Source organism: Salvelinus namaycush, chromosome 4 (genome assembly GCF_016432855.1).
Source record: "Salvelinus namaycush isolate Seneca chromosome 4, SaNama_1.0, whole genome shotgun sequence".
Taxonomy (NCBI): domain Eukaryota; kingdom Metazoa; phylum Chordata; class Actinopteri; order Salmoniformes; family Salmonidae; genus Salvelinus; species Salvelinus namaycush.
Genome location: NC_052310.1, coordinates 64111287 through 64132987, shown reverse-complemented (window position 1 = coordinate 64132987; position 21701 = coordinate 64111287). Strand labels below are relative to the sequence as shown.

General features: G+C 45.0%; 2 protein-coding genes across 2 annotated transcripts in view; one reads left to right on the top strand and one right to left on the bottom strand.

The window, feature by feature from the left end:
- slit1a (slit homolog 1a (Drosophila)) overlaps nt 1-11835 on the top strand; it is a 145032-nt gene extending 133197 nt beyond the window's left edge. The window contains exons 30-36 of the mRNA XM_038992182.1: nt 194-331; nt 2837-3065; nt 3378-3508; nt 3846-4000; nt 5295-5583; nt 5760-5971; nt 8189-11835. Of these exons, the coding sequence (XP_038848110.1) occupies nt 194-331; nt 2837-3065; nt 3378-3508; nt 3846-4000; nt 5295-5583; nt 5760-5971; nt 8189-8427 (1393 nt within the window). The 3' untranslated portion in view covers nt 8428-11835. The remainder of the gene's footprint in view (nt 1-193; nt 332-2836; nt 3066-3377; nt 3509-3845; nt 4001-5294; nt 5584-5759; nt 5972-8188) is intronic.
- A 335-nt stretch (nt 11836-12170) lies between these two features.
- wu:fc17b08 (mucin-17) lies at nt 12171-20129 on the bottom strand. Its single transcript, XM_038990882.1, has 3 exons — nt 20080-20129; nt 19471-19603; nt 12171-19235 (listed from the first exon to the last, which is right to left on the bottom strand). Exons 1-3 carry the CDS (start codon nt 20127-20129, stop codon nt 14508-14510), a joined length of 4911 nt encoding a protein of 1636 aa, XP_038846810.1. The 3' UTR covers nt 12171-14507.
- Nucleotides 20130-21701: the final 1572 nt, after the last annotated feature.

Below are 21701 nucleotides of genomic sequence, written 5' to 3'. Positions count from 1 at the left end.
GTGTGTGTGTGTGTGTGTGTGTGTGTGTGTGTGTGTGTGTGTGTGTGTGTGTGTGTGTGTGTGTGTGTGTGTGTGTGTGTGTGTGTGTGTGTGTGTGTGTGTGTGTGTGTGACTTGAAGATTTGTGTTTGTTCCCAGACTTAGGCTTTAGCTCAGTGGACTAACGTTAACGCTAACATTTGTGTGTGTTGCAGGTGTGTGTGTTCTCCGGGCTACGTTGGTGATGACTGCAGTGTGGACTATGATGACTGTGAGGAGAATCGCTGTCAGAACGGAGCTCAGTGTGTCGACCAACTCAATGGATACTCCTGCTCCTGCCCCGACGGCTACAGGTGAGCTACTCACACACCTTAGAACTCACACACACCTTAGGACTCACACACCTTAGAACTCACACACACCTTAGAACTCACACACCTTAGAACTCACACACACCTTAGGACTCACACACCTTAGAACTCACACACACCTTAGAACTCACACACATCTTAGGACTCACACACACCTTAGGACTCACACACCTTAGAACTCACACACACCTTAGAACTCACACACACCTTAGAACTCACACACCTTAGAACTCACACACACCTTAGGACTCACACACCTTAGAACTCACACACACCTTAGAACTCACACACATCTTAGAACTCACACACCTTAGAACTCACACACACCTTAGAACTCACACACCTTAGAACTCACACACCTTAGAACTCACACACACCTAGAACTCACACACCTTAGAACTCACACACACCTAGAACTCACACACAACTTAGAACTCACACACCTTAGAACTCACACACCTTAGAACTCACACACCTTAGAACTCACACACACCTTAGAACTCACACACACCTTAGAACTCACACACACCTTAGAACTCACACACACCTTAGAACTCACACACCTTAGAACTCACACACACCTTAGGACTCACACACCTTAGAACTCACACACACCTTAGAACTCACACACACCTTAGAACTCACACACAACTTAGAACTCACACACACCTTAGAACTCACACACATCTTAGAACTCACACACCTTAGAACTCACACACACCTTAGAACTCACACACACCTTAGAACTCACACACACCTTAGAACTCACACACACCTTAGAACTCACACACACCTTAGAACTCACACACCTTAGAACTCACACACCTTAGAACTCACACACACCTAGAACTCACACACAACTTAGAACTCACACACCTTAGAACTCACACACCTTAGAACTCACACACCTTAGAACTCACACACATCTTAGAACTCACACACCTTAGAACTCACACACACCTTAGAACTCACACACCTTAGAACTCACACACCTTAGAACTCACACACATCTTAGAACTCACACAACTTAGAACTCACACACATCTTAGAACTCACACACACCTTAGAACTCACACACACCTTAGAACTCACACACACCTTAGAACTCACACACCTTAGAACTCACACACCTTAGAACTCACACACACCTTAGAACTCACACACCTTAGAACTCACACACAACTTAGAACTCACACACCTTAGAACTCACACACCTTAGAACTCACACACACCTTAGAACTCACACACCTTAGAACTCACACACACCTTAGAACTCACACACCTTAGAACTCACACACAACTTAGAACTCACACACCTTAGAACTCACACACATCTTAGAACTCACACACCTTAGAACTCACACACACCTTAGAACTCACACACCTTAGAACTCACACACATCTTAGAACTCACACACATCTTAGAACTCACACACCTTAGAACTCACACACAACTTAGAACTCACACACACCTTAGAACTCACACACACCTTAGAACTCACACACCTTAGAACTCACACACCTTAGAACTCACACACCTTAGAACTCACACACACCTTAGAACTCACACACCTTAGAACTCACACACAACTTAGAACTCACACACCTTAGAACTCACACACCTTAGAACTCACACACACCTTAGAACTCACACACACCTTAGAACTCACACACACCTTAGAACTCACACACACCTTAGCACTCACACACCTTAGAACTCACACACACCTTAGAACTCACACATCTTAGAACTCACACACCTTAGAACTCACACACCTTAGAACTCACACACACCTTAGAACTCACACACCTTAGAACTCACACACCTTAGAACTCACACACCTTAGAACTCACACACACCTTAGAACTCACACACCTTAGAACTCACACACCTTAGAACTCACACACCTAGAACTCACACACACCTTAGGACTCACACACCTTAGAACTCACACACACCTTAGGACTCACACACCTTAGAACTCACACACACCTTAGAACTCACACACCTTAGGACTCACACACCTTAGAACTCACACACACCTTAGAACTCACACACATCTTAGGACTCACACACACCTTAGGACTCACACACCTTAGAACTCACACACACCTTAGAACTCACACACACCTTAGAACTCGCACACCTTAGAGCTCACACACACCTTAGGACTCACACACCTTAGAACTCACACACACCTTAGAACTCACACACATCTTAGAACTCACACACCTTAGAACTCACACACCTTAGAACTCACACACAACTTAGAACTCACACACCTTAGAACTCACACACCTTAGAACTCACACACACCTTAGAACAGTATCAAGCCATCCGTGGTATAATACGTATAGGGTACCACTTCTTCTGTCATTTGGACTTACTGACTCTCTTTCTCTCTCTCTCTCTCTCTCTCTCTCTCTCTCTCTCTCTCTCTCTCGCTCTCTCTCTTTCTCTCTCTCTCTCCCCCCCCACCCCCAAAGTGGTCAGTTGTGTGAGGTGCCCTCCTCACCGCGGTCTCTATGTGACATGGCAGACTGCCAGAACGATGCCCCGTGTGTGGAACGGGCAGGCCGGGCACTGTGCCAGTGTCTCCCTGGGTTCGGAGGGCCTCGCTGTGAGAAGCTGGTCAGTGTGAACTTCGTAGACAGAGACTCCTACCTGCTGCTCTCTGACCTCAAGAACTGGCCCCAGGCTAACATCACACTGCAGGTATCTAACATCTCACTACAGGTACTGTAACACTCACTCACAAGCAAAATGTGTGCACACGCTCACGCACACACACACACAGCTTATACAGTGCAGGTACTGAATCAGCAATTCAACAAGCATGTGTTTGAGATCCATGGATGTACAGTATCTTAGACTTTTGGACTGTGTTGTCAAAGGGAAATTTGCAAGAAGATTTGAGTTACGTACAAGGATCTCAAGTTAACTTTCAGTCTGTGTAACTAATGTAGGACATGATGTCATATCTTATCATCACAATACATGCTATTATATTGTGATATCTGCCCCCAGGTGTCGACAGCGGAGGACAACGGTATCCTGCTGTATAATGGGGACAACGACCACATCGCCGTGGAGCTGTTCCAGGGTCACGTTAAGGTCAGCTACGACCCTGGCAGCCTGCCTGGACATGCTATCTACAGGTAAACACACACATAAGCACACACACACACAGACATACACACACACACACACACACACACACACACACACACACACACACACACACACACACACACACACACACACACACACACACACACACACACACACACACACACATACACACAGACACATACACACACACAGACACACACACACATACACACAGACACATACACAAATACATAAGTGCAAGTGTAACATTTTAACAGCAACCAAATGTTTAATACATGTTTGTCCTCCCCTCTTTTCTTTGTCTGTGTTTCTTCCACTCCCCCCTGTATTTTTCTCTGTCTTTCTCCCTCGCTCTGTCTACAGTACTGAGACGATCAACGACGGTCAGTTCCACACGGTGGAGCTGGTGACCATTGACCAGATGGTGAACCTGTCCATCGACGGGGGTCTCCCCACCACCATGGATAGCCTGAGGGGGGTCCGGCCCCTCAACGGGGAGGCTCCGCTATACGTGGGGGGTAGGGGCCCTCTCCAGAACACACCTACTTCCTCCTCCTCTGCTGCAGGCACTACAACTACTACACTACTGTCAATGTCACCACCCCCACCGCAACCCAACCCCAACCCACCACCACAACCAACCCCCAACCACCCCCCCATCCCAAAACCCCAACCCCCGCAAGCGAGCTATATCCCGACCCAATCCTGCAACCTATCCAACTCCAATCCTCAATCCACCCAGTCCATCCCCCAATACGACTGTGTTTGTTAGAGCACTCCAGCATACACACAATACACACACACACACACACACACACACACACACACACACACACACACACACACACACACACACACACACACACACACACACACACACACACACACACACACACACACACACACATATACTGTAGGTAAACACCCCTATAAAGCCACACACTCCTGCCTGACAATGGTGTTATTACATATAAAGCCATACACAATCAGCAACACAATATACTAATATAGTAATATAGCCACTGTCCCTTGGCCCTATGAGCATCACCCCTTAATGCCCACAGTATTCAGGATACATACAGTATTCAGGATACGTACAGTATTCAGGATACATACAGTATTCAGGATACATACAGTATTCCTAACATATAATACATCACATAGTCTTCTATTCTATTTCTATGATTCCTACTATTTCATTTATCCTCATAAAACACACTCCTATAGGTCCCTATCTCTGTCCTACCAGACACAGTCTTCACTCTGGATATGTGGCGTGGTTTCTTGGCATGGATCATCATTTTCCTGGTTTCTTTTCTTCACCTATACAACTTATACTCTGTAACCCGACTAGCCGTTCTTGGTATCAAAGCATTGATTGTTGAAACAGAATTGATCTGATATCAGAAATGCCTGTGTGTTCAGAGTATGTGATGTGATGTCTTGGTGAGGTGCTGTACTGTGCTGTGGTGTATGTTTGTGACTGTATAGAAGAGTACACATCAGCCAATACCCCTTCTCCTTTTCACTGTCCTCTGTTTCAAAGACTCTGTGCCTCATATACTGTCGTTTCAGAATTTAATTAGTGTCAAACCACTATTATATCAGAGAAACTCTTGAATTGAAAATAGTCAAATGTAAATAATTGTATCCAATTGCATATGTCTCTTTGAAAAAGCCTCTTTCTTCATTCCATATCAGTCTCTTGTTGACGGTTTCTCTGTTTTCCTGTTCTCCACTCTCATACATCTCTAACCAACATCTCCCTTCTTCCTCCTATCTCTCCTCCCCCTCCTATCCTCCATCTCTCAGGTATGCCCGTGGACGTCCACTCGGCGGCCTTCCGGCTCTGGCAGATCCAGAATGGCTCCAGTTTCCACGGCTGCATCCAGAACCTGTATATCAACAATGAGCTGCAGGACTTCACTAAGACCCAGATGAAGCCGGGCGTGGTGCCGGGCTGTGAACCTTGTAGGAAGATCTACTGCCTGCATGGTATCTGCCAGCCGGACGGGGCACAGGGACCAGTCTGCCACTGCCAGCCGGGCTGGAACGGACCACACTGTGACCAGCCGGCCACCAACCCATGCCAGGGCAGCAAGTAAGTACTGGGGTTATGATGATAATGCATTGCATTTCAACTGGTTTTCACTAAGTCTCAAAATGCAATTCATATGAATGGTTTGAGACAAGTCTTTACATATGTTCAACCCAAGACTCTTAGTCTTAGCTGATTGATTGATTGCTGATTGATTGATTTATATTCCCTCTCCCCAGGTGTGTGCATGGCAAGTGTATTCCCCTGGACCTGCAGTCGTACCGCTGTGAGTGTGTGGAGGGTTACCGTGGTGCCCTGTGTAACCAGCAGGGGGAGCTGTTTAACCCCTGCCGCAGCCATAACTGTAAACACGGGCGCTGCCAGATCTCTGATACAGGAGAGGCCTACTGCCACTGTGAGGCCGGATACACCGGAGAGCTCTGTGATGCAGGTAGGAGACACACACATTACTACTGTAGATACACCGGAGAGCTCTGTGATGCAGATAGGAGACACACACACATTACTACTGTAGATACACCGGAGAGCTCTGTGATGCAGATAGGAGACACACACATTACTACTGTAGATACACCGGAGAGCTCTGTGATGCAGATAGGAGACACACACACATTACTACTGTAGATACACCGGAGAGCTCTGTGACGCAGGTAGGAGACACACACACATTACTACTGTAGATACACCGGAGAGCTCTGTGATGCAGATAGGAGACACACACACATTACTACTGTAGATACACCGGAGAGCTCTGTGATGCAAATAGGAGACACACACACATTACTACTGTAGATACACCGGAGAGCTCTGTGACGCAGGTAGGAGACACACACACATTACTACTGTAGATACACCGGAGAGCTCTGTGATGCAAATAGGAGACACACACACATTACTACTGTAGATACACCGGAGAGCTCTGTGATGCAAATAGGAGACACACACACATTACTACTGTAGATACACCGGAGAGCTCTGTGATGCAGATAGGAGACACACACACATTACTACTGTAGATACACCGGAGAGCTCTGTGACGCAGATAGGAGACACACACACATTACTACTGTAGATACACCGGAGAGCTCTGTGATGCAGATAGGAGACACACACACATTACTACTGTAGATACACCGGAGAGCTCTGTGATGCAAATAGGAGACACACACACATTACTACTGTAGATACACCGGAGAGCTCTGTGATGCAAATAGGAGACACACACACATTACTACTGTAGATACACCGGAGAGCTCTGTGACGCAGATAGGAGACACACACACATTACTACTGTAGATACACCGGAGAGCTCTGTGATGCAAATAGGAGACACACACACATTACTACTGTAGATACACCGGAGAGCTCTGTGACGCAGGTAGGAGACACACACACATTACTACTGTAGATACACCGGAGAGCTCTGTGACGCAGGTAGGAGACACACACACATTACTACTGTAGATACACCGGAGAGCTCTGTGACGCAGATAGGAGACACACACACATTACTACTGTAGATACACCGGAGAGCTCTGTGTTGCAAATAGGAGACACACACACATTACTACTGTAGATACACCGGAGAGCTCTGTGACGCAGGTAGGAGACACACACACATTACTACTGTAGATACACTGGAGAGCTCTGTGTTGCAAATAGGAGACACACACACATTACTACTGTAGATACACCGGAGAGCTCTGTGATGCAGATAGGAGACACACACACATTACTACTGTAGATACACCGGAGAGCTCTGTGATGCAAATAGGAGACACACACACATTACTACTGTAGATACACCGGAGAGCTCTGTGACGCAGATAGGAGACACACACATTACTACTGTGGATACACCGGAGAGCTCTGTGACGCAGATAGGAGACACACACACATTACTACTGTAGATACACCGGAGAGCTCTGTGATGCAGATAGGAGACACACACATTACTACTGTAGATACACCGGAGAGCTCTGTGACGCAGATAGGAGACACACACACATTACTACTGTAGATACACTGGAGAGCTCTGTGATGCAAATAGGAGACACACACACATTACTACTGTAGATACACCGGAGAGCTCTGTGATGCAGATAGGAGACACACACATTACTACTGTGGTTACACCGAGGAGCTCTGTGATGCAGATAGGAGACACACACACATTACTACTGTAGATACACCGGAGAGCTCTGTGACGCAGATAGGAGACACACACACATTACTACTGTAGATACACTGGAGAGCTCTGTGTTGCAAATAGGAGACACACACACATTACTACTGTAGATACACCGGAGAGCTCTGTGATGCAGATAGGAGACACACACATTACTACTGTGGTTACACCGAGGAGCTCTGTGATGCAGATAGGAGATAGAATGTGGACTGTCTGGCATCCTAGTTTACTTAGTTTGTCTCTGTTGTTGCTTGTCTTTGATACCAACAGACCAAGAGGTAATCCAGCCTAAACCAACTACAGGTACCCATGAAAGGATGATTTTGTGTCTGAAACATTTAGCATTTCTTTGTTTAACAACTTTCTTAAAATGTATCTTAATGTTAAGGTGAGGGGCTTCTCTTGATGTTCATCATACCATAGTCTCAGAATGTGTCTTTATCGTTCCTCCACCCACAGAGTCAGAGTGTCGAGGGGAGCCTGTGAGGGACTTCTACCAGGTGCAGCGTGGGTACACCATCTGTCAGACCACACGCATGGTCTCCTGGGTAGAGTGCTCCGGCGCCTGCGACACAGGTGCCTGCTGTGCCAGCCAGCGAATGAAACGCCGGAAATACACCTTTGAGTGCAGCGATGGAACCTCGTTCAGCGAGGAAGTGGAGAAGACCATCAAGTGTGGCTGCGTGGGCTGCATGTAGCACGCTTCACACAAACCTGCTACCGCCACCACCGAGCGCACCAGAGGGAGAGCGAGAAAGCGAGAGCGAGAGCGAGAGCGAGAGCGAGAGCGAGAGAGAGAGAACCGGAGAGGAGGAAGAAGTAAGAGAACAAGAGAGTATAAAGAAATATATATAAAAACCTCTATCTATATATTATGGACAACAATGTTTGTAAAATAGGACATTTCCTCCCCTTCCATGGCTGTGCGACATACAGAAACACAGAGAAAACAAACATCAACAACAACAACAACATGGAGAAGTGTGAACAACAACAACAACCAAACCATTGTATCTGCAACATTGTTTTGAAGGGTTCTAGAGATGCAAAGGTGTTGCATTCAGAGCCAGACATCAACCCCTCATACACACCTGGTCTAAACCGTTGGCCCCTTGGCTCATCCATCCATTAGGCCTCAGATAGCGTAAGCACCCTCTGCTTTCTTTGCTTCCTGAAGGCAGTATGTGTAATATGACGTCCGGCCTGGTCAGGGTGGCAGGAGGGAAGAGGTACAGAGATATAAAAAAAAACGACAGAGGGAGGATAGTAGAGTTGGGTTGTAGTTAAGTTTGGTTAGGCAGGGCAGGACAGGACTGGGCTGAGCAGGAGTTGGGCTGGAACTGGACTGTAGCTGGTGTGGGCTGGTATAAGCTTGCCTGGACTGTAACTGAGTTGAGCCGGGTTAGGTCGGGTTTAGATGGGCCAGATTGTAGTTGAGCTGTGCTGAGCAGAGCTGGGGCTAGGTCGGGCTATATCTGGGCTAGGCCGATTTCTTATTGGACTATCCTGGAGTTTTCAGAACAAGAAATGTCCATTCTTTTCATTACTGATAAGACCACTGCACTGAATACCAGCACTGAGAATCACAGTCATTTGCCCTTCACAGCACATACACACAACATGCACGCATGCACCACACTAGAGGACATTCTTGTCTGAGCAGAAGGGTCGTTCCATTAGAAGCAGTCAGAAGGGGCTGTCTGATACACATTGTGAGGCAGGTAGACCTTCCATTCCCCTACAGTAGGCTATAAGCTATACCCCCACCTGGAGCAGGCAGTACCCGGTGGAGACCAATCCCCCAGCATGCATTGCATCAGGATGATTTGCATAAGCCCTCCCCCTTTGAGCAGGAGGATGATTAGGCCCCTCCCCTCAATGCCTGCAGTATTAAATGTGTGCAAACTGTTGCATGTGAGAAGTTTGCAAATTGATATGTAGAGCTTTTTATTATGTTTATTATTACGGAACAAAAAGGTTCAGAATATTTGTTTTGTTACGTCTAATTTCAATTATTTGTTTTGCATTGTTTTGTTTTTATTTGTTATTATATTTTGTTTTCTGATGTAACCTAACACCTTTAGCCCTCTCTTTATACAGAAATGCCTAACAGATTCTAATATATATATTTGTATTTCATTTTGGTATAGTATTTTTATATGTTAAAGAGTAAATCTTTGTTTTCTGGAAGCTTCTATTGGAACAGGCAGGATGGCATTTGATTGGTTCCCTAGCTGTTTTTATTTGTTTATTTCACTTGCTCAAACAAGGTAGTTTGTAATTGTCCAAAACAAGGTAGTGAATGGTTGGCCTTGTTGTGTAGGCAGCAGTATTGATGTAGAAACATGTTTAATATTGTATATGTTGTCTTCCATGTGAATATGACATCTAATTCATTTGAAAGTCTGTGTGCTGTTTGTTTTATTTTGTATTTATTTTATCTTAAAGCTTTTTCCTGTAGAGTATAAAAGGCATAATAATTGTTGCTGATTTTCAAAAAATAAAAATAAATAAAAAAGTTAAAATAAAAACTAGTGTAACAAAAAAAAGCTGTAAGGTATTTGTGACATCACTTAATAGCCAGTTATGACAGTATTTCCTACCCTCTGGCTCAGACACATTCCTCATTGGCTGTTGGGCCCGAGTGGGTGGAGTTAAAATGCAAATGAGTGGGCTGCCCCTCCCACTCTGAAATACATTTTTCCTGTATTTACTATACCATACTCTGAAATATTGTGAAAGGGTTCTGATCGTCTTGTGTTGATTTTGTTTAAGTATTAGGCTGAATTTCTGTCATTTTAAATTGGGGACATTTTCCGTGGTAGAAGTAATTATAAGATATAAGTGAAAGTCTGCTGTAGGAAGCTTACTTATTGTGGATGTTCACAAAGATGGTGTCTACATTTTGCCTGCATTAAATTGGTGCTGCCATCTTATCATTGTACTGTGGTGGGAGGTGAAAAGATGGTGAGGCCATGGGCTGAATGACAGCAAACTGTAGACCTGCCATCTTTCTGTACATTTACCATTGGATCCACTTACCGCAATCCTATTTTAACATGCACAGATAATGCCTGGATTCAATCTGTATCGCTGAAGTTCAGCGTTATAAGATGATTGAAATTTAAAGGCAATGTTCCCGCGTTAGCAGACTGCATTCACGGTAAATGAATGTAGCCCTAGATGTCCCCATTCTGACTGGCTATAGAACACGAATCAGAGATGAAAAGGTGCCAATCGCAGAGTAGAACAGTCCAACCTGAATGTATAAATGTGTATAAATATGAATTGAGCTCACTCCTGAAGCGGTATGGTTCAGCTGTTATCCTGTTTAGTTTCCAGTATAAAGAGACCACATCCTCTTTGTTTTCTAAGTGGGAGACCTACAGGACGGGTTTCCTGCGGAGTAGGATGAAGTTGCCCCTAGACACAGTTCTGTGGTCAGTTTGGTGGTTTTCCCCACTAATGATTAAGGTAAAGCTTTGGGGACGGAAAGCTGATCCTAGATCTATGCTTAAGAACAACTTCTACCCAGAGCGTCCTGTTGCAGTGGACTCCTTGTTTGCCCCAATGTTAACCATGTCTTATATATCCCTGAGGTTATCCTATGGTGTCCACATTGTATGATATTGATGAACTGTCATCCTTTAGCTTAACGTTTAGCTCGATGCAGATTTCAACATGAGTTTATCACAGCTCTCACAAAAAGGACTTTCATACTTGCAAACATGGATATTGATCATCGCAATTCGGCCGGATTGCATTCATTCTAGGGTGAAACCTGTAAAGACTCATCCACCATCCGCGAGAGAACTGTACTCCGTATCATGTCATTGTGAAAAACGCAGCGTCTCTGTTGTATTGAACTGGTTAAAAAAAGAAGAAAAAAGAAGAAAAAGTATAATAATTCTCTGGTCTGTTTCCTACAGATGTGCTACTTCTGTTGCTTTGGTTGTGTTCCGTCGCAGGTGTGATTGAACTGAAGTCCCAGTGATGCTGAATGTATGTAGTATCTATCGATCTATCTTTATCTATCGCCACCGACAAAATGTTTACTGAACCCCCTCCACTTTTCATTCATTAAACTTTAATGTGTGTGCTTTTAACATGGACTCTTAACGTGTCTCTTCATTGGTTTGAATGGAGTGTGTGTGTGATTGGGGAGGTAGACAGTGCTACCCAAGTTGGAATAAGGGGTTTGGTTTTGTTCTTTATACAAAGCATGAAGGTACATTGGAGGAAGAGTACAGTGGAATGTTAATTGTATTTCCATGATGGTATGACGAACATATGAAAGTAATACTTTGATGATTTTATAAAGTGAGGAATACAGTCGTTTTAGTTAAACCTCAGAATGACACAGTAGATTAGTGAAAGATAACCAGTGAAGATGGAAAAACGAAGCATGACACAAAATATACAATTCAAACATCTTTATATCAACTCCAGCAAGAATACAAAGTCACTAACTTCAAATATGTCTCATTATTGGGATTAACACAAATACATCAGTTATTTATTTTCCAATATACAGAATCCCAAACTATAAATATCCACAGTAAAGAATAAAACATGTTCAAGTTTGATATTTGGTGGACTGCTTCATGTAGATCTACTGTATGCATTCATCTAGAGGGGTTCTTAAATAACAATATAAAACATGAATTATACCTTTTTGCATTTACAAATTATTACGTTTAAAGTGAAATAACCATAATAAAAATAACACTGTCCTAAAATGTCTTCTTTCTTTTGACAAACGGAGGTCAGGCTATTGCTGAAGTACGGAAGCATCAAGAAAACATCTTCCTGAAACAAAATAACAATCTGAGAAATAAAATACACAGAAATAAAACATGCCAGACAGGTTATTTCTATAACATTGGGATATAGTACAGACTGATCATTTACAGGTTATTTCTATAACATTGGGATATAGTAGACTGATCATTTACAAACACTTTTTCTCTCCAACAATTTTCATATGGTCACCAGGGGTCAGTATACTGCAATATAGTCCAAATTACAGGCAAACACACCCTACCGTACAAGCTCAAAGTATGGGCAAAACATATGCATCTAACTTTAGATACAACCTGTGGCTCTATGTACTGTAGCATCATTCCCTGGTATCTGCTCTCAAACAGCAGACCTTAAAGTGACCCCCTTCCAAAACAGGTGACCAATGACATGTCTTTCAAGGGTTTATCATCAGTCATTAATGCTCATTCAGTACAAGACCCAGAGAGGAAAGGTAACATCCATGCATAGTCTTAGTTAAAGTTTCCGCAACAAAAGCTAGTTTTCAGAAAGAACAAACAAATACATGTTTAATAAGAATAGCTGTGGTGAATACTGCACTTCAGGAGTGGGCTGTTGTTACACAGGTGAAAGACTGGAGAAACAAGCATTTAAATGTAAACACTACAGGTAGCTAAAGTACATGCAACAGCATGTAATGATCACACCAGAGGGAAAACATCACCATTAAACTAACGAGAATCAGAGAATATAAGGGACAGGATCAGAGATACAAGTGAGGCAGGTGTTAATATCTCACATGTATTGCAAATAAAAATAAAAATAATTTGTTAAAATTTCAAAACAGAACTCGGACAGTTTTTGAAAGTTAAACACAGCTAGGATAACAACAGTTATAAGGCTACTGCTCAGGAACAGAAATAACCCCAGAATCTAAAATGAAACAAAGACACGTCAAAGAGAACTCATTAGAATAATAAACCATGATGCTCCTTCACACATTCAAAATAAACAGTACATGATGAGAAGCAGGGTGGGTTTATAGCAGGAAGACAGAGGAGAATAGGGAACATGTGGGACTGAACACATGGAGGGAAGTTGTGCATGAAGATACACAGTTGTGCATGAAGATACACAGTTGTGCATGAAGATACACAGATGTGCAGGTCGGCACCAATGACCAGCTCTATACAATAACCCGGAGAAGAGTTCTGAAGGACCACGTCAACATGACACAATGTGTGCAGACCTGCACCAAATCCATATCTAGAACACTCCCTTTCTCCTCCTACAGTACGTGTCTGTGCAATGGCCAGAGAATCGAGGCTTCACCTGTTAGCAACACATTACTTTACATCTGATGAATAAGGCACCTGATCACAAAAAGTCACACACACTCGCACAACTCTTTGATCACGAGATGGGCTGGAGACATTGATGAATATAGGCTATAGATCTAAGAATGATGTTCAGTGAAATCTGGGCTAATTTAAATTGAACGATTGGCTTGCCATGCTGTGCTGCAGTCAGAGAAAATCAATATTTGTTTTTAGCAACATGGTACTGATGTTTTCATGCCACTATTACTAAACCACACACGTTTCTTTTTCCACAAGCGTGGAATAGAGACTTCTGTGATCTTTACAAAACACTAGGACAAACAAAAATTGGAGGACATGGCATGCTGTAGTCGGAATAACTAATAAACCTAACATCAAACCAAAAACAAAAATGCAGATATACCCTTATAAAATAATCTCCAGCCCAGTTAGAGAGAATTACACAATACCAAACCAGAGGCCAGATGGAGTTTTGCCTCTGTATAACAACACTGGTCTGATAGGTACCCTCTCAGAAAACACAGCAAACACACTAGACTTTAAATATCTTCCCGTCACCATTTGCATTTGGCCTTTGAAGCTTATCAAAAGTGTTGGCATTGCCAAGCTCCCCCCCCCCTTAACATAACCAGCTTGGCTGTTACATTCTTTCTGCACACTACTGTAGCTATTTCTAGCTATTTCTTCCTGGTCCGCTTGGCTGGATTCTGTGTGCTCTCCTGGCTTCTTTTTGTGGCAGCCTTCAGAGTCTCACTCTGAGCTGGTTCATTTGATCTCTTTGTGGCAGGCTTAGAGTTTGCACTCTGAGAGATTGAGGGGGATGGAGTGGCCTCCATCTTCCTTTGTGACCTTGTGAGTACCTGGTCAGGAGAGCCTGGCGTTTTGACATCCATGTTCTGTTGAGACTCAACCTCACTTTCAGCGACTTTACTTTCAAGGCCTTTAGTCTCAGATACTCTACTTTCAGAGCGTCTCTTTTCCACCTCTGCCTTCTCTGCTCCAACCTGCTGTTTGTTTGATTTCGTTTTAGGGGTGATGGAAGGAGCAAGGTTTTTTTTCTGTGCTTTTGGGGTCATCGCTCTTTGGGTAGACCTCTGTGGTGATGCACTCTCTTTCCTACTGAGATCTCTTAAGGTTCTACTGCTGCTGCTAGTCTTGACTGATCTCTCCTGGACAGCAGCTTTTACTGGAGTCTTTCTACTAGGAGATGACTGCTCTCGCTCTGTTTTGACTACACTTGGCTCCTTCACACTTTTATCTCCAGAAACAGATGATTTCTGCCCCTGGGCAGTGGCCGGTTTCAGTTTAGTTGGTTTTGCCAATTTCGTCTTTGGGGCTTTAGAGGGTTTGACTTTGGAAGCTTTGAGCTCTTTTCTTGGGGCCCCTTTTGGCTTCTTGGAGCTTTGTTGACCTTGCATCTTCTCACGTATATTGGAGTACTTCCGCAGGATCCGAGCACTGGCTGGGTTCTTGGCCTTCGCTGAGGCCTTCTGGCCGTCGGTTGCCTGTGTCTCTGCAGAGGAGAGATAGGCTTTGGTGGAGATCCGGGTGGCCGTGGTCAGCTCTCTCTTCTCCTTCCCTTTGGGCGTACTTGTACTAACCTCCTGCTCCAGGGCTTTAGCAATCAGCTTCCGGCTCTTAGGGTTGCTCTTCACAGGGGAAGCGATGGCAAACTTCTTCAAGTGTTTCTTCAAGCGCTCGGCTTGCAGGCTAGGGAAGACCCCTTTGGACAGCCCTTGGGACATACCGGGGAAGAGCAGCTGGGTCTCAGAGGGAAGACGTGTGTTCACCTTCTTTACGATGACCAGGGATTGGGTTTCTGTTGACTCCATGTACCAGCGGCAGATACTGGCTAGGTCCAAATCATTCTTGAAAAGCATCTGGACAAGGGAGTACCTCTGGTGCTCCGAAGACTTGGGCTTGCGGACCCGGCGCTTGCTCTTCCATATCGCTGCCTGTCTGTCTGCCTTGTTCTTGTGTCTGGGCGTTGGTTGTCCCTCTTTGTCTATCTGGACCCAGCCTCTATGCATCTTATCGAACGTGGTGTTGAGAGTAGATATTTTCTGTTGGTTTTCCTCTATGTCTAGTAATTCCAGGAACTTGTGTCGAGACTGTACTGGGGGCTCTAGTTTGGGCAGGAGGAGAGGAGTGACTAAGCTGGAGGGCAGAGGAGAACTGACCAGCAAAGGAGAATCCCTTAGTGGAGACTTGATTATCCTCTCAGGTTTGACCTTGATGGGTGATGTGAGTCTCACTGGGGATTTCAGCCTCATGGAAGATGCCACTCCACTCCTTTTCTCAGCTGTGATTGGAGCACTGGTTGAGGACGTGGGTGACCTCTGGACTCTCAAAGCGGACTTTCTGTTCTCCACCGCAGTCGGTGGAGTTGTCGGGGTAATGGACTGGCTGGCCACTTCAGTTTTACTACTCTCACTCCTCAATGGCATTCGTCCAGGTTTGTCTGAAGCACTGCTGATGGAAGACTTGCTGAAATCTCCAGATAGAATTTTGTTATCCATTGAAGTTGGTGCCTCTGCCTTCTTCAGCAAAGTTGGTTCCTCTGAATTCTTCAGGGAAGTCAATTTGCTTGGTTCTCCCTCAGATGGAGCCAATTTGCTTGGTTCTCCTTCCTTTTGGGGAATTATTTTGTGTCTTAGTGGACTACTATGCGCTTGCGCCTCACTCTTTTTAATGCCTGTACCCTCTGTGAGAGCAGAAACCTCCTTGCTAACTTGCAGACTCACAACCTTTTCAACTTCCTTTGCTACTACCACCATTGACGACCTGAGCTTTGGTCTAGTTTGCACCCTAGTTTCCACTGCAGTGTTCTGTGTCTTGCTGGGTTTGGGTTTTGGAGCTGGCTGAGCTCTTTCAACTTTCAGCTCTTCAGAGCTCTGGGTGACTGCACTGGGGACGATAGGAAGAAGAGGATATGCAACGGGGAGGGGAGGGTTAAACTTGATGCAGGGGAGTGGGAGGGAGGTAGATGGTTCTGGGGGGACAATGAAAGAGCTCTGGGTGACTGCACTGGGGACGACAGGGAGGGGGGGCGAGGCGACAGGGAGGGGGGGCGAGGCGACAGCTGCTCGCTGTTGCAGTCTGGCTGATCTGAGCGGGTGTCTGGGCTCAGGGTTCCTGGGGGAGTCGATTGGTGTATCTGCGACTGGAGGAGTGTCAGGAATGCTCAGTCTTGCTGTTATAGGGGCCCTTGCGTCAGACGTGATCTGGCTCGCTTCCACAGGGGTCTTCGTGTCAGGCAGGTTCTGAGTTGCTTTAGCTTTAAAGGTTTTTGTGGGATGTTTGGACAAAGGGATTTTGATCAGTTCGGCTGGAGGGAGTGAGACTTGAGGAATTTCTGGCATGTTCTCAGAAGGTTTCTCGGATTGTTTCAGAGAGGTCTTAGTGGGGCGTTTAGTCTTCGTAGGAGTAGACTCTGGGGTGTTTTTAGCTGGCCGTTCACGCAAACATCTGTCAGACTGCGCTATAGGTCTACCATTCACATATCCACATATATTCATATTCTCGGTCTCAATCACTGCAGTTTCCTTCACCTTTGAAGGAATCACCCGTGCTGGAATACCCTGTTTTTCAGAACACCTTGGAGGTGATTGTTTCACAACTGCCTCATCTGCCTTTTTAGAGGACAAATCAGCAGCTGTCTTTTTCTCTTCAGGCACATTGTTGCCGTGACCTGGAGCCCAGTCTGGTTCGACCTGCACCTCCATCCTTTCACTCTCTGTGGGAACCTCAGTGCCAACTTCTCCTCCAGAGCCCTCAGATGGTTTCTGGTCAACTGGACTCTGAGGTTCCAGTGGCTCGGCCTGTTCTTTATCAATTGCACTTGCACTCACTACCTCATTCTCCTCCTTGTTTCCAGTGCTCTCCATGGAAGGGCTCAGGGATTCAGATTCCTTTTGTTGGGTTTCAGAGATGACGTGCTGGCCCTCTGGCACACTCTGCAGCTGATCCTGGACAAGCTCAGCTTCTTCTGATGTCTTATGTGATGGGTTCACATCTTTCCCCATCACCACCTGCTCTGGGCATTCACTCAAAACGATGTCATTAATAACACTGTTTAAATCCTGATGTGCGGTCTCGACCACAGTACGAGCTAGACTATCCTCTGGTGCTACACTCAGCCTTGGTTGCTCTGAGTCTGTCCCTGCACTCTGCTCGTTCTCCACTGGGGGACACTGTGAAGGAGATGGAGGGGCAGTCTGTTCTTTGCATTGACTCTGGTCTGTCTGACTAGTCTCAACGATTAGCTCCACCTCACTGGCTGATGTTGCTGCAGTCTCTACATCCCCAGCCAACTCCCTTTCAGCTGAATGCTCTGAGGGAGTTCTCTGACTGACCGTCTCCAAAATACCTCCAATGAAGGGCATATCCACAAGAGGTACACCCTCAGGCTTGCCAAGCAGCTGTTTAGGGGTGACCAGAGTGTTGAGATCTGGCATTGGAGTGAGAGAGTTGCTACTATAGTTGCGGGCGGACTTTCTGGCTAATGTACGGACAGTCTTAAGCTCCCACATCTCCTCCACGTACATGTGACCTCTGGTGCTTTTCCTGGCGTTGTGTCGCGGGAGCCGACGGTGCTGCCATTTCTGGAAACAGTCTGTGATTGGTTTGTCAATGTAGACAATGTCGCAGTGGCCGAGATCAGGGTCCGTTACAAACTGACACACCGAAGAAGAGTCCCTAGGCCGATGGTAGGAAGACCCCTTCAAGGTCTTCCTTGCTGTCCTGGGGGAAACTGGGGGTATGATGGTGGGGGTCTTTTGGGGTGGACTCTGTTTGACCAGCGTATCTCTGGTACGTCCAAAGGAGCCTCTTTGTCTTGTTGGATGATTAAGATCATTGTGCCTTTTCACAGAGGAGCTGAGGCCATCGCTGTAACCATCTGCTCTGATTGAAGAGTCAGAATTGCCCTGCTGTTTATCCATAGTACCGGCGCGAGCAGGAAGAGAGGTGGTGAGCACACAGGACAGCTTCTTACCATCAGCCAGGCTGCTGGACTTCATGATTTTGATCTTTAGAGGAGCATGGTCACTAACAGGTTTACTCTCACCGTCCTCTGTGCTTCTGAGAAGGTTTGCCAAAGCCTTACACTCCCCTGGTACAGATTTACGGAGATCTAAGGCTGGCCCAGCGGCCCCAGATACATTTCTAGACACATCAGTCTCAGGGGTCTGCTCTGGGGCTGCCAACCTGCTACCAACTGTCTCTCCCCCCTCCACCGGTCCTTTGGGAGTGGAAGCCATGGGAAGTTTCTGGCCAGTCCTCCCCTTCTCCAGGGTCTCCAGGCAGGGTTCAGGGCTAGGACCCTGAAGGGTGCCATGCTTGACTGAGCAAGAGGTTTTGAAGGCAGAGACTGGTGATGTGCTGGAGGAGGATATAGTCTTGACCTATAACAAAGAGAACAATGAGGTTATTCGGTACCTTAACTTAGTTATTACATAGACAACACATATTCACGCCACAGAGCCTTAGTCTCTAACTTCAAGGCTGTATCTTTTTGTTAATGTATTAGGCATCTGCGTCCTCTGTTTTGTTAGTTATTGCCCCTGGAAGGCAATCAGAAATTATCTATTCAAATGTACTGAATTGAAAATACACAATGAGAGCAATGCCTATACAGACCTCTGTCTGTAGGAAGCCCAGAGCGTCGACAATCTGCCTCTGGTGATGCACACACAGCTTCGCCATGAACTGCTCAAGCGTCGAAGTGGACTGGAGGTCCCTGGCCTTCGCTGGACTCAGCTCCAGACATTCACTGCAAGACAAACAGTTCAAGGATGTTTATATTTAATGTCATGAATATAAATGTAGGCTTATAATTTTCCAAAAGCATATAAAAACATTTTTTATGGAAACTATTAGAAAGGAAAAAAATAAGTCAGGTTATAACCACATGGACCATAATGAGAGTTACGATAGCTATAGCTTCTTAAAATGTTGTAATACAGTGGGATAAATACATTAAGGCATACCACTTTCCCTATGGAGATTAATAAAGTATTCACAACACCCATAAAAATAAATTGTTTTTCTATAGTTCAGTAAGAAATGTTATCACGAAAACGCTAAAGGCGTCAGCATGCTTCAGTTCGGCTGGTGCCTTTCCAAGCTTGGTTAGCCGAGTGTGCTCGCATACTCCCTTAAAAAGCCAGTATACACTTCCGCAAAATATTCTGAATTAATCTAACAAATCGGTCATTCATTTTGACTATTTTACCAAGGAGATCTTACGCTTCGAACACACCTACAGCATCCTTGTGCAAAATGGTACGCAGCATCATCTGGATATGTGTGCAACACAAGTTCAACATTCACCTTGTACCATTTCTGTCAAGTGGTCCACGCATACAGTTTGACGCCTACGTTTGATAAATCCAACGTATCCACCACACAGAACGCACTGCAACTGCCTCTGCAAAACAATGCTGCAAGGAAAACGCTGTTTCATTGGACATGAATGTAATTCTGGTGTACCAAAATGCAATGACGCTGTCGGTGTGTGCAATTTTGAATCTGACCAATCGCCGACTACGGGGCGTTGACGTCGGCTATCAACTTCGGCTTGCCTTGAGAGAAAAACAAATGTGCCCACACAGCCGGAAAAACCCTTGGCGATGTCCAAAACTAATAAAAATATCGTCATAATATATTCACAAAATGTATCGTTTGTGCTAGAAAGAAACAATATATAAAAATGGGGAACAGCAATTGATTCATAATTCAACGTTCGGTTCAGTTTTAGAAAACCTAAACCAAACATTGATTTCACTTGTCCATGTCAGCGTTTCCAGCAGGCCTGGATATCCTCTAAAATTCTATCCATTCATCTATAGCAATGGTTCCCAAACTTTTTATAGTCCCGTACCCCTTCAAACAGTCAACCTCCAGCTGTGTACCCCCTAAAGCTCCAGGGTCAGCGCACTCTCAAATGTTTTTTGCCATCATTGTAAGCCTGCCACACACACACACACACACTATACGATACATTTATTAAACATAAGAATGAGTGGGAGTTGTCAAAACCCGGCTGGTGGGAAGAGACAAAGAGCTCTTATAGGACCAGGGCACAAATAATAATAATCAATATTTTTTCTCTTAATTTAGCCATCTTACATATAAAACTTTATTTGATCATTGAAAATGGTGAATAACTCACCACAGGTTAATGAGAAGGGTGTACTTGAAAGGATGCACATAACTCTGCAATGTTGGGTTGTATTGGAGAGTCTGTCTTAAATCATTTTCCACACAGTCTGTGCCTGTATTTAGTTTTCATGCTAGTGAGGTTCGAGAATCCACTCTCACATAGGTACGTGGATGCAAAGGGCATCAGTGTCTTAACGGCGTGATTTGCCAAGGCAGGATACTCTGAGCGTAGCCCAATCCAGAAATCTGGCAGTGGTTTCTGATAAAATTTTCACAGAACCGCTTGTTGCAATTTTGATGTGGCTCTTTTGTTCAGATATCGGTAAGTGGAATGGAGGCAGGGCATGAAAGGGATAACGAATCCAGTTGTTTGTGTAATCCGTTTCGGGAAATTACCTGTGGAATTGCGCACCCAACTCACTCAGGTGCTTCGCTATAATCACATTGTCCGTAAGCTTGAGTTAATTTACACACAAAAAAATCATACAATGATGGAAAGACCTGTGTGTTGTCCTTGTTAATGCAGACAGAGAAGAGCTCCAACTTCTTAATCATAGCCTCAATTTTGTCCTGCACATTGAATATAGTTGTGAAGAGTCCCTGTAATCCTATATTCAGATCATTCAGGCGAGAAAAAACATCACCCAGATATGCCATACGGGTGAGAAACTCATCATGCAAGCGGTCAGACAAGTGAAAATTATGGT

Coding starts and splice junctions, on each gene's coding strand:
- wu:fc17b08 (XM_038990882.1), bottom strand. CDS start 20,129: ATGATGCTGCGTACCATTTTGCACAAGGATGCTGTAGGTGTGTTCGAA. Junction 19,604..20,079: donor GCTGTAGGTGTGTTCGAAGC/GTAAGATCTCCT, acceptor TTTGTCTTGCAG/TGAATGTCTGGAGCTGAGTC. Junction 19,236..19,470: donor TGGGCTTCCTACAGACAGAG/GTCTGTATAGGC, acceptor TCTTTGTTATAG/GTCAAGACTATATCCTCCTC.